The sequence below is a fragment of the Parasteatoda tepidariorum genome, chromosome 2 (assembly GCF_043381705.1).
Source record: "Parasteatoda tepidariorum isolate YZ-2023 chromosome 2, CAS_Ptep_4.0, whole genome shotgun sequence".
NCBI lineage: Eukaryota > Metazoa > Arthropoda > Arachnida > Araneae > Theridiidae > Parasteatoda > Parasteatoda tepidariorum.
Window position 1 is genome coordinate 44,271,030 of NC_092205.1, and position 14,624 is coordinate 44,285,653.

The 14,624-nt window shown below is 27.8% G+C and overlaps 1 protein-coding gene across 8 annotated transcripts in view; it reads right to left on the reverse strand.

Moving 5' to 3' along the window:
* Window positions 1-12,154: 12,154 nt before the first annotated feature.
* Window positions 12,155-14,624, reverse strand: part of LOC107436595 (paired box protein Pax-6) — a 106,360-nt gene continuing 103,890 nt past the window's right edge. For all 8 annotated transcript variants that reach the window (XM_016048362.4, XM_016048361.4, XM_071177515.1 and 5 more), the window contains one exon: window positions 12,155-12,452. In XM_016048362.4, coding sequence (XP_015903848.1) covers window positions 12,358-12,452 — 95 coding nt within the window. In that variant the 3' untranslated portion in view covers window positions 12,155-12,357. The remainder of the gene's footprint in view (window positions 12,453-14,624) is intronic.

Sequence of the window (14,624 nt, forward strand, 5' to 3'; positions counted from 1 at the left end):
TTTTTAAACCGTAAAATTCTTTAGTCCCGCAATAAACGAAGTTCAAATCGAACAAATATGTTCGCTAACTTTTCCTTACAGTAACACTTCTTCATCCTTTTTGCTCTAATGATTACAAGCTAAGCGATAACTCGGGCATGCCTAAACATGCAACGCAATACCAGCTTTGCAACTCCATTATGCATTTTCACAACGCGTTCATGCTGATGATGCGTTGCCTCGAAATCCACTCTTTAATGTAGTGATCATAATTCCGACGCAATGATTCTGAAAGCGTGTCTTATCTTCTTATTATCGGCGCAGGATTACGAGTAAGTGGAGCTTATACCTAATCCCTTGGAGTGCAAGCAGGTGTCAAAATAGGTATATAACATTTAGGGACAAAAAAAAAGGTTTTTGCACTCTGGTGTATTCTTTTTTCTTCAAAGCCGATTCTATTTTTTTAAAATCCATACATCTCCATTCATCATTATTACTTTTTACGCTCACCTTTTCGAATTTTTATGCCTTTTAAAAATCGTCGGCTTTTATTTATTTACTTTATGGTCTGTCAGAGCCTAGGCTCATTTATAATCGTGAAACTTACAACTATATTCCATTATGAAGTCATAAACGTACCGTATGTCATTGTGGTTTCGGCCTTAAAGGAAAAACTATATGTCTGCGGCTACAATAGATACATCAGGAGTGCCTAAAAACTTCCGAAGCCTGTTGTAAGCATTCATAGCAAAAGCCACAAGCTTTTTTCCCCTTCAATATCTCAATAACCGACTGGCATTGTAATCGGTAGTATCATAGCTCCACTTAGCAACGCTTGACTTGTTACCATCGTTTCGTTCATAGAGCAACAATGGCGGCGTTCCTTTCATGCGACAACGTTGCTTCAAAACAGTGGCGTATCCGGCGAGTGTCGCTGTAACCGAGAGCAGAGGGGATGGAGAAGACGGTTTTTTTTTTCGGTGCAAAAGGGAGTATTTTTCTGAAAGAGGGCGTTTTGTATTTTGGTTTTGGATGAAGACTTTGCTTTTTGTGGGAAATGTGAAAATTCTATGGATATCGGTACGCAAAATAGAGCACGCTGTATAGATGGTTTTGCAAAGTAAAATCTCGTCTATTTAATATCGTTGAAATGTTTTTTCAAAACGGAAAAGTTTGTTTTCTTTTGATGTTTCTTATAATGCTTTCTGATGTCAGTTCTGTTAATGGATAATAAATAAATCTGATTCTATTGAGTTTTGAAATGCGGTCATATTTATAAACAAAGCGCAATGACCCATGGCTTGTTTAAGGAGATTTAAAGATTGGTGATACAGAAACTAATGCTAGAAGTTTACTAAAAATAAGTTATAAAAGACACTACTCAATTTAAAAGTCTTTTAATTTTAAATTTATTAAATAAACAATAGTGTAAATATTGAATTAAGGTTAAAAAAAATAGCGTATTGATACACAAAATAATGATAGAAATTTTCTAAAAAGAAGTTATAAAATACACGACTCAATTTTAAAGTCTTTTAATTTTAAATTTATTAAATAAGTAATAGTGTAAATATTGAATTAAGGCAAGAAAAAGAAGAAAAAAAAATAGCGTATTATTTTCAAAAGTATCGAAAATTGACTGATACAGTAAGAACTAAGGCTGTTAATTGCATATTAGAAGTAAAACACTGCTAATAAATCTGATTTAATTTTCCTTTTTGAAATAATTCGAAAAATTTTATTGCTGTGCATGGCTATGTTTTGTAGCTTTATGGTGTAACCATATACCAATGTACATAGTCATATAAAAATGTTCCATTAAGCAACTTTTTTCGAAACTCAGTGATCAAAATAGTTGAGGAATTTAACATATCCAATCTACAATCTTTAATATTTTAAATTTTAACAATGTCGTCACAAGCACTACGCAACCACCAACACAGTTGACCAAGGCTTACTGCAATAGTTTTTTTTTCCAATGCCGTAGGCATTTACAGGGCAATTTTTTGGCCACGCTTTCAGGGGCACCATATTAGGTGGACCAACGTTGCTCCCACAGTAATGGGAGATATTACAAAGAATGAAAGAACATCCATATCTTGTCCGGGATTCGAACCTAGAACCTTTCTGATACAAGGCCAGTTTACTAGCCCCTGCACAGACCGGGCGTCATGCTGCAATAGTTTTTTGGTCGCTTTTGAGAAACACTCGTTGCGCAAATATGTCGATTAGAGAAACACTAGTGCACAGCAATAAATTCCGGATCAAATTACGGTAAAAAGTATCGCAACCAGGGTGACCGTGCATTATACCATAAAATTCATTTTTATATAGAATCTTGGATACAGTAATTTTGTTTATGTTCCTAAAAGGCCACTGCCACAAAAATAAATAAATAGATAAATAAAAAGAAAAAAGAAAAAAAAAAACACTTGCCTCGTCATGATCATCACTACAGATTTGTAAATCTTACACTCCTTTTAACAATCGGGTGGTGATAGCAAGACTCTTTATGTGTATAATATGATTATGTGTATAATATAATGATATGATAATAAATGATTATGTGTATAATAGTGTAGCTGTGAATTGATCGATGGAACCCACTTATAAGTTTCATTTTTCATTCTGTTCTATAATTATTCCAATGACTTACCAATGTGCTATATGAAAAAAAAATTTGGTCTGAAAAAACTGTTTGTTTCATACACAATCTGGCACACTATTACTTTCTATAAAAAATTCTTTATGCAAAGTAACACATTGCATGCTAACATGCGTAAACCAAAACAATTTTATCATGAAACTTGAAAGAAAAAAATCAATTTTTACTGCTTGCACATAAATTGTTACAGCTATCGCAGTTTTGTAATTAATTGCCTTTGTAATTTTGTTGCCTTTAATCTCAGGAAGTGACCCTATTTATAAGTTTCATAAATTGTCTCATTTTGAAAAAAAGAAAAAAAAAAAGAAAAAAACAATGGTACGAAAGCCCGATATACATTTGGTTTTCTGAACTATTAAACGCATTTTTGATGTATTATTAGGAGCTCCTTTAACTTCATTAAAATTACTTTTCATTACCACTACTAGGGTGGAAATTCTAGAATACTCTTGGCAACTCGAATATATATTTTTCATGTATATATTATGCATGAAAACTATAAATAGGAATAATAGCAGTCAATATGACAGTTAGGACAAACATTCTAAGCATTTATCTAACAATTAGAATACAATTTGAGGTTTCAACAAGAGATCCAGAATTGGTATGGTATGAGTCATTACGAACATGTGCATAGGCCTTAACATAAAGAACAAATTAGAAGAAAAATTTATGAATCCTATGGATAAATAAAGCAGTTTTTCAGATGCTTAATTCACAGTTGATTTACCATGAGAAAAAAGCATAGCCAAAACTACCAGAATATGGAAACATTTACCGTGTTTCTAGCTCTATGGGAACACGAAAAAGATCCGCAATTTTTACCGAAGAGCTTTGATGATGATTTTGGTAAAATAAACAATAAAATACTGTTTAATAATCAAAGATAAAATTCTGAACGTAAGGTAAAATTTTGCAATTTTATCACTATATTTCAGAGCATTGCACAAATATTAAACCGAAAAGTAAATTTAACCGAATAAATATTCGGTTAAATTTACTTTTCGGTTTAATATTTGTTGCTAAATGAGTGGTAATTAAAAAACTATAATTTTTAAAAGCAGAATTTCTCTTAATCGTTACCATATGAGAGGAAAAATTACCAATGAATGGTGAATGGTTTAAATGTCGTATATTTTGGTTTTATTAACCAAAGCTATGTGAACCATAGTTAACCAGAGTATGGCTTCGTTAACCAGAGTTAAGATTATTTTCTTACCATAAATGACATTACCATACAATACAGAAATTTTCCCGGATGTTTTTCACCGGTTAGAAGTTGTAAGTATCATGAAGACAACTACACATTTTTCAAAGTCTCGTCAAATTTAAGTTATTTCTCAAAGAGGATTTTTTTTTAATAAATTGAGGATGACCTTTAACTTTATAATTAATTTTTTTCCGTGACAACTAGCATAAGAAATAAACTCTTCATAGATAACTGCAGACTTTGAGGCGTCAACTTGATCAAAAATTTTCAATATTAATCAGAATAACAATTATTTTAAAAATGCAATATGAATGATCTCTAATTTCAAACTTTGCTATGTACCTCACTCTATGACTGGATGCTTACGACTATACATATTTTTTTTTTGGAAAAATTATGCAAAAATTTAAAAAATTTAAACTGTTTTCCTTGTAGAAAATCTATCCAAAATCAAGCAGCTTATAAATGTTTAGTATTTTACATTGAATCTAGAAGCACAAACAATCTTTCTCGCTTACGTGAGTTTTTCAACTTACTAGTACGAAACTTTAAAAGAAATATATTTAATCTATTTTTTAGTGAAAAAAAAGCGAAGAATATCAATCATTTTTTCTCTTTATCTAAAATGTAAAGTTTAACGTAAGCAGTAAAAATAGTAAAAAAAATATCCTAAAAGCAATTTTTTCCGGTGATATACTTTTCTTTCTTAACATTACCTTAGAAGATTGAATTTTTCAATCCATTTACTTCTAAACCTTGAATAAGAACCTTCCAAACAACAAAGCTAAACGAGGTTTAGAGTAAGATAATAATTGTGAAGGAAAACCAGGAAGTGTGGAAGATGATAAAGCCATTTTTTCCACTATATTGAAAAGAAAAAAAAAAAAAATTTCTGAGAAGTTTAGTTTTACTTGCTTGTTTATCTTATATTAACATCAACTTTATAAGTAAATAGTCAATATAATTAATTAAAAAAATTTTTATGGTATTGCAAGAGGATTGTTGATAGAATAGTCTTCGCCTTTTGTTCTCTCTTATTCTCGTTTACCTTTAATCGTTCGTAAACATTACCGTGTATCTCAAAAAACCTTAATGCGAAATTCGAAATTTTATGTTTATCACAATTTTATAAATTAACACAATAAGTTCATATTTTCAAAAATTTTTTTAAGCAAATTGGAAAATATTTTAATTTTGTGGAATGGGCCTGGAGTTTATTTATTCTTTAATCTAAAAGGGTACATTTTAATTTAAAAAGAAGGAAAAAAAAAAGAAAACATATTTTACTTTCCAAATTTAAAAAATGCGAAGTAACAGTATAAAATATATATGAGAAGACAACATTTAAGAGCAACGGAATTAACAGAATCTTTAATTTTTTTTAGCATGTACGCATATTTTTAACATTCAACCTTATCTGCATGTTATGTTATTTATGTAGACTAGATTAGGTTATTTTATTTTATAACCATCATTGAACAGTCAACCCAATGCTTTGAGTTTATGACTACTAAATTTCAACACCGTAGCCTTGTAATTTCGAACGCAATCCAAGAAAAAGGGATTATTAAGACAAGGGATCTCCTGGATCAAGTATTGGAAGAAATTTGCCTTTGTGGAGGACATCTTGATGGAACTAACCAGAATTTGCATTAAGTGCTGAGGAAAACTACGAAACCTACCATGGATAGCCTGATGGAAAAGGGACTCTAACCCATGATCCGTCTACCACTGAGGATATTTTACGTTAGCACTGTGGTCCACGAGCCACCACGGTTCGGTTAGGTTACTTTTTTTTAAACCGTCGTTGAACAGCTGACCCAATTTTTGGGTTTACGACTACTAATGTTCAACTCCGTAGCCTTATGATTCTGAACCCAATCCAGAAGACAAGGGAACTCCTGGATTAAGTATTGGGGGAGATTTGCCTTCGTGGAGGACTTTTTATGGAACTAACCCGCATTTGCGTCAATATGGAAAAGAAGACAACGAGAACCTCCCACGATTAGCCTCACTCTAATCCATGATCCATCTACCACTGAGGATATTTCACGTCAGCACTGTGGTCGGTGCAAGCCATGTGCGGAATTCGTATCGACCAGCCATCGCATTCAACAGAACAAATTATTACATTACAAATTATTATATTATTATGCGTTCTTAACAATTTTTTTAAATTAGTGTGAGTTATTTAGAAGGTAGCAGCATTAAGGAGTATACATTTATATATAAATATTTATAATCATACATTTATACGCATGTATTTATATGCATACTTTTATATGCATATATTTATATGCATAAAATTTTACTTAATAATTAAGTTTATTAATGCTTGACGTTTTAATTGAGCAGATTTATTTAACTCAACTTTATAATAGTTTGCAGAAGCACTAAAAACGTAACTGTATATGTTGGCTTTAAAAGATAATTGAAAAACTGTTTTTATGATTACTCTTTGTTTCACTAAAATCTTGCCTTTTGAAACTAATGGTTGGGTAAAACAGCAAATTAAATAAAATCCAAAAATTATAATACCAAATCCTATACATTTAGGTAATTATTTACAACACAAAAAATTTCTTCACGATTTACTAGTTCACAAAAGTCTGTTCAATTATATTATTTATAAGGTGATAATGAAAATAACTGTTTTAGAAAACTACTTAAGAAGGCCGTGATAGCCTGGTTGAGAGGGCAGTAAGCACAAGTACAAGAGGTCGTGGATTCGATCCCCACCGGATGAAGACTCCCGTGTAGTAACGGGTGACTGATGCACGTTAAATCTGTCGAGTCACCAAGTCCTCAACATTCCCATAGCAAATCAAACCTCTGGGGGTACTGATCCAGGAGTTTCCTTGTCTTCTGGATTGTTTCAAAACTACAAGGCTATGGAGTTGAGCATTAGTAGTCGTAAACCCAAAATTAGGTCAGCTGTTCAGCGAAAGTTATAAAATATGAAAATAAAAAACTCCTTCGCAGAGTCGCGGTGGCTCAGAGAATAAAGCGTTCTCCTCCCAATGTAGGTGACCTTCGCTGGTGTTTTAGNTTCTCCCAATGACTCGGGAGTTCCCTTGTCTTCTGAGTTCGATTCAAAATTACAAGACTATAGAGTTGAGCATTGATAGTCGCAAACTCAGCATTATGTCAGGTGTTCAACACCGGTTATAAAATAAAACTCTTTCGTTATCATTTTTATATCAAAATAAAAGTGCTAAATTATTGAAATAAATGAAGTCACAACTCTATTGAATACAAAGTTTATTACAAATGATAAACACACAAAGCATTTCAAACAAGTCATAAACATAATTAAGTTTCACTAATATTCTTAAAATGTACAATTATTCCTGAAACATTTGAATTTTTATGTACAAGCACATAGTGCCTAAGGATTAAGGAAGACCACTTGAGTTTTACAACTTAACTTTGTTTACAGATTAACCAATAAACCCTTTTTTTGTTTTTTTCTTCTGATTGAAATATTTTCTAAAAACACAGTCTATAAAAATAAAATTTAAAAAGCTCTTTGAAAAAAAATATAAAATCAAAGATGATTCTATTTGATATTACTTGATGATTTCACAAGTTAATAATAAAATATAATATAATAAGAAGTTATAATCATAAAGATATTCCTAGCTTAAGACATGCGAAAAACATTTTCAACATTAGATAAATCAGGCTTTTGGTTTCAAAGCTAGCTCAATTTGAAAGGGGTCGCAGGGAATGTCCACACTTCAAATATTTAAATTTGAGAAAAGTTTTAGCTGTTAACTGAACGAACAGGTGATTGTAGTAGCTTAAAAGAAATTTCAAGACCAAAAATATTTTAATTTTTTTCTTCGAAAGCGTACTTTATATAAAACTAAAAAATAATTCATTTTCAGCATTTTTAATTTGGATGAAGAAAAAATGGACTATACCTGCTTTTATTTACGATCGAGATGTATTCTTAAAAATACTAAATATTGAAATGAGCATTAATTACAAATTTAAAAAATTTCCTTTCCAGGAATGTATTTTAAAATATTTTGTTAAATTTTATTCTTCAAATTAGTTGCTTTTAAACATTCTTAAAAAAATACGAAAGTTTATGCTTCCGTTAAACTTAAAATAATAATAATGAATAAATAAATAAAGTAAATAGAAGGGAAGATAAATGTTTTTTTTTCTATTCAAAATCATTCAAAAAATTTGTAAAATACTAAAAGGTTATCAAGAAACTGAAAAAGCAAATTAATTTCGAAAAAAAAGAAGATTAAGCAGTTTTGCAACCAACTGACCTGAAGAACATAACAATGATATTTGTAATATAAGTAAAAATATTTAAATATGCAATATACTGTACTGTAACAATGTAAAAAATTCCGGATTAAATTACGGTAAAAAATTCTGCCACCTTAAGAGCCGGTACTTTTTACCATAAAATTTTACGGTACAATAATCTGATATACCGTAATTTTTATACATTAATATTTACTATAAAATAACAGAATCACTACACTTAAATAAGAATTATTGCAAAAATTACAATAGAAATGGATTTTACGATAAAATGGATTTTACGCATTTCTTTATTATCGTAATTTGATCCGGAATTTTTAGAGTGTAAAAACTCTAAAATTTAATAGTTTAAGTGATCAGAAAGTTTGCAATCAAAATAAAACTTATTAAAAATGAGATAAAAATGTTTCATTGTTCTTAATAACACTAGTTTATTTTATATTTTATTGTTTAAAATATAATTTGAATACCGGGATACTCCTTGATTATCCATTGCTACATTAATAACAAAAATGGTTACTGATAACAATCCAGTTTTACGAATTTGTAAGCTTATGTGAAAAGAATTAGCTGTTATCCAAATAAATGAAATTTTTATAAACTTGATTACCAACTTTTACATAATGTGAGAAAATTAAATGTTATCCAAATGAATCAAAAGCATTTTCTGAACTTGATTGCCGACTTTTAGATGAAAAATTAATTTTCTTAGGAAAAAAAAGTGACTCTACCAATTTTTATTCATAAAGTTATTGTTACATTTAAGGATAACACTATTGTGAAGATATGGCATTTTTCAATAGTGAAAAAATAATGAAACCGTTCTTTTTTATTTATTCCGTAAATATTTTACAGAAAATGAACGAGTAAGTAGATATGGAAGATGAATAATTCTTTTTCTTCTTATTTTTATTGCGAATGAAAGAGGTATACGTTGATTAGATGACACTAGCACAGCTTTAAATAAACAGATATACTTTTGTGCCACGAAAGAGGTATTTAGAGGTAGTGAATTCCTTTTACTCAATTATCTTAAAAGGTACATCTTATTTTATACATTTTTCATCCACTTATGAATTAAATTATTAAGAAGTTAAATTAATTACTTTATATTTTTCTATAAATTAATGAAAAGAAAATTATTATATTTTAAGAAGAAAAATAATGCATTTCTTTTGTTCGAAAGAAAATTATTGTACTTCTGGTACAGATAAATCTTTTCAAATTTCATTTTCTTTTGGAGGTTTTAAATAATGGTTACAATAAACTAATAAAGTTATATTTTTCTATGAATTAGAGAAAGGAAAATATTTATATTTTAAGCAGAAAAAATATGCATTTCTTTTTTTCAAAAGAGAATTATTGAATTCCTGGTATTGATTGATCTCTTCAAATTTCACGTTAAAATCTTTTCGAGGTTTTAAATAAAAGTAATAGTAAATTAATTACTTGATATTTTTTTTTATAAATTTGTGAAACGAAGACAATTGTAATTTAAGAAGAAAAACTAATGCATTTCTTTTGTTCAAAAAAAATCATCGTATTTCTAGTGTAGATAAATCTTTTCAAATTTCCCATTAAAACTTTTCGGAGGTTTTATATAATAGTACTTTGTCATACAATAAACAATTTTTATTTAAATTAGTAGTTTAGTGAAAATGCAGATTTCTCCATCCCCGATTGCTATAATATTAAACATTGGTACTATTAATAGTTTAAATAATAAAGATATTGCAAGTTTTGAAATATAAATCCATGTGCGCAGCGTGTAGTTTTTATTTATACAAATTGATGAATTCATCTGTTTAATATACATAGATGAAATGAATGGTACCAAATATTTACACTATATGATTGTTACAACTTTAAAAGATTGCTTTACAATTATATTTACTATACATGGCAAGGGATTAAATTACATATTTTCATGATTCAAAGTTTTCGAAAGCAATATTTTATTGCTCTTATTTATGATTATAATTCTAATATACAAGAATCAATAACTGCAAATCCTTATCACAGAATGGAGCATTCATATATATATATATTTATATACATGTATTAAAAAAATACGCCTTACTAAATAATTGTTATTTATTTACAATTTACACTTGAGTTGCATCATGAAAAATGAAGATACAGTATTTTTTAAACTGATTTTATGGGAATAAACACGTGAAATTACAGAGAAAATACATGGAGAAAAAAATTCTGGTAAAATTACCGTTCTGTATGGTAATGGCATTTCTGGTAAAATAAAAGTCATAATTTTGGTGAATAAAAACAAAAGATACGGTATTTAAACCATTTATTTGGTGATTTTCTCACTCATATGGTAACGGTTAACCAGGAAGTCTGGTTTTCAAAATTATACTTCTTATTATAACACATTTAATGAAAAATACAAAACTAAAACTTAAAAGTAAATGTAGCCAAATAAAAGGTTTTAATGCCACTCTATAAGGCATAATGATAAAATTACCAAATTTTACCACATTTACCGAATTTTATCACAAATTAAAATACAATTTTAATATACCAACACACATTATAAAACATTAAATTTACGAAAATCATTACCAAAGCGTTTCGAAAAAAATTACCGAGCTTTTTGGTGTTCGTCATAGAAACAGAAATATGGTTAATGTTACCATATTCGGGTAGTTTTTACCATACTTATTTTCTTTATGTAAATAGATGCTTAAAAATATTTTGAAGATCATGCACTATTTTAGATCCTTTTTGATAGTTTGAAAATTAAGTAAATTAGTTTGATTGAAAAACAATTTGAAAAATATCATATTACTTTTTATAGAAAAGATTAAGGCTTTTAATTAAAGTGCATAAAAAATTTTAAAATAATGTTATACCTATCATTTCAGAAAATTACAAGCAATTTAATTTGATCGTGATGAAAATTATTATAATTTAAAAGTGCAAACGAAATATCAAACATTTGATAAAGTTCTTTAAGTATTTCAAACAAAATAATAAAAGTTTTTTAAATTTTTGAGAAGACAGATAAGTTATTAAAGTTTAATGACTGATAGTTTAGTTAAAAATATAAAACATAGTATTGCAAACGTGTAAGACAGAATTTTTAAAAAGTTGATTTCCCTTATACTAATTGGAAGTTTCCAAAAAATATTTAATTTCAGAATTTTATATATTTCATTCGATACTTCGAAATCTGATATAACATTTCATTAAGTAAATACTTACTTATCTGAAAAAGAAAAAATGTTTTAATTTGTCCTTTCTGTATTTTATAAGTCTAAATTTTTTCAAAGTTATGAAAATATTATCAAAATAAAGAAAAATTATACCAATATGAATTTTATTTTTAAGCGAAAACGTAATTTATATGTTGTAGTTTTTAAAAAAATAAAAAAATTATTAAAGATTTTTTACAATATTTTCAAATCTGTCTTCAAAATTAAACTTTTACAAATTTTTTTACTTAAATGCAAAATTATTACATTCGTACACCAAAACTATAAATATGTTTCAGTATTAAACCAGTAGAAATTTTATGTTACACAGTAAAAGTTCCGGATCAAATTATTATAAAAAGTATGTTTATCAGTTTTTACCATAAAATCCCTTTTTACCATAAAGTTTCACAGAACCAAAAATCTGATGCACCGCAATCTTTACAGTAATGTTTACTGCAAAATCACTGTAATTAAATAAATATTACTGTAAAAATAAAGACGTAAATTTTTTTGTGTTAAAAATGGATTTTACGGTTAGAGGGATTTTGCATATGCGGCACTCACGATGGCAATACTTTTTATCGTAATTAGAACCGGAATTTTTTTAATGTACAATAATTTTAAAGAGATTGTATATTCCATTATTTTTGAAAAATCCAAGCTTGTATAATTTTCAAAAAAAAATTTTACTGATTAACTTAAAAAATTTTGAGATTATTTTAGAAACGCAAAAAAAAAAAAATCTGATATNAAAAAAAAAAAAAAAAAAAAAAAAAAAAAAAAAAAAAAAAATTAGCATTTTTTTTCTTTTTTATGCATTTTAAAATAATTTATGTTGATGGATGTGATTGGTTGTTGTCATGCATTGCTCGTTGATGATTAGCTTGTTGCTCCAAATTATTTTTGATATCTTCATATAGTCCTTTCATACGCTTTTGCCGCTCTTCTGCTTGAAGCCACAGACTAACTAGATCATTAGAGTCTGTGGTATTCGGATGATGTCACTGTAGCCTCGTCCAATAATTTGAGGCCATATTCAAGTCATTCGACTGTCCGGGTACTTGAACGGGAACAGAGACACCGGGAGAAATAAGACCTGTTAATAAACAAAATACAAATTATAAATTTAAAGATTAAATAAGCACATATAAAACCTGATAATTGTGTGCGTAAAAAATTTCGTTAAACACATTGGTTTGATGTTGCTCTATATAATGAACGTAATCATTGTAAAACTATCAGTGTCGTATTGGAATTGATATAAAAACCGTAATTAGCTCTGACTAATGGCATATTTTAAGTAGACAGTCATTAATTTTCATACTAATGGATGACAAATTTTAGGTAGACGATCATTAATTTTTCAACTAATAAATGACATATTTTAGGTCGACAATCATTAATTTTAACTCGAATAAATGTGATGTTTTAAATATACAATCATTATTTTTCAAACTAATAAATGACATATTTTCGGTCGACAATCATTAATTTGCAAAATAATATGTAACATATTTTAGGTAGCTAATCAATAATTTTCAAACTAATAAATGACGTTTTTAGGTAGACAAACATTAATTTTAAAATTAATAAATGTGATGCTTTAGGTAGAAAATCATTTATTTTCAAACTAATCAATGAGATATTTTAGGTACACAATAATTAATTTTTAAACTAATAAATGACACATTTTAGGCAAACAGACATTAATTTTCCAACTAATAAATGCCATATTTTAGGTAGACAATCATAAAATTTTAAACTAATAAATATTATATTTAAAAATAATTTATATCATGTTTTAAACTGATTAATGGCGTATGGACAAAAATTCACGAAACAAAATTAATTTAAATGAAAAAATTTACGCTACTCTTGAATACAATTCTCAAAGCAAACAATTTTTGTAAACAGCAGAGCACTTCTTTATCAGGATAAAAACGCCAATGGAAATCACTTTCTGATGGAGAGCGCTTTGCGCGTTTCAGACTTTGATGATTTCTTTAGAAATTTATTATTAAGTTTTCTAAGGTTTGTCTATTAAAATATTCAAAGACATATTTTAAACTTTGTAATGATATATTTTAGTTGATATCATTTAATATTACCAGCATGGTTATTATATACAAGTTTGAGTCCGAAGATTTCAAAGAGCAATTCCCTAACTTTCTACATTTTTAATATTTTCTCAGAAAAATTACTCAACATTAAGCATAAATATCGATATTTACATGCCATTTTTTTTACTAAATTGTACCATTATTGGGTAATCAAACTTAAAAAGTTTATTTCATGCAGTAATGTAATTCAAGTTGGCATCTTTTTGAAGTGAATTTGAGAGCTACGCGAACTAAATTCGCCCAATACTCTTAACAGTACCTTGACAGATAATACCTCTCACGGACATTGTGTCCAGAGATTGATTTGAGACCTTATAATATTAGTAATAATTAAGCAATTTTAATTTTTAATTTGCATAAAAATGATAAACAACAAATAAAACAAAGGAGTGTAGCGAACATTTCGGTGTAACAATTTATATGTGATATTAAAATTAAGAAAACTAGTTAGAAAACTAATTAATTCAAATTAAGTTAGATCAATATGTAAACAAAAATAAAAAACATCAGTGATCATAGATGAAAAATATAATTAGTATAGTATTCAGAACTTTTTAAATGTTAACAAAATAAATCTTTAGGCTTATTTTTTAACTTTAAGATAAAATATGAGCCAAATATTCATTAAATACACTGTTGATAATAACCATAAAAGTTGACTAATCGCAATTAAAAATGTCGTTCTGGTGTGATTTCTTATAAAGCTTTAGTTCATAAAGATCAGTCCAAAATTTTTAGGAAATTTTATAATTTTTTATGTATTATCTCCTTTAATTTAATAATGAAAAATTATATCGAACAATTTATATTATCTTGTAATACTTTTTGAGTTCTAAAATTACTATTTCGATTTGGTGGTTTTCTTGTCTCAACTCACCTAGATGTACTCAGAATTTCTGCATTAATAACTAGTTTTCCAATAAGAGTAATAACATGAAAAGAAATTGATGTAAAAATTTAGAAAATATTCAAACAAAAATCCCTTGCATGTAATGCTATATTGTACTACTTTTTGGGTTCGAAAATTACGACTTAGATTTGGTGGTTTTTCAGTCGCAACTGATTCAGATATACTTCGAATTTTTGTACTAATAACTAGAAACTAAAACAACAAATAACATTCAGCAAACCAAATATATATATATATA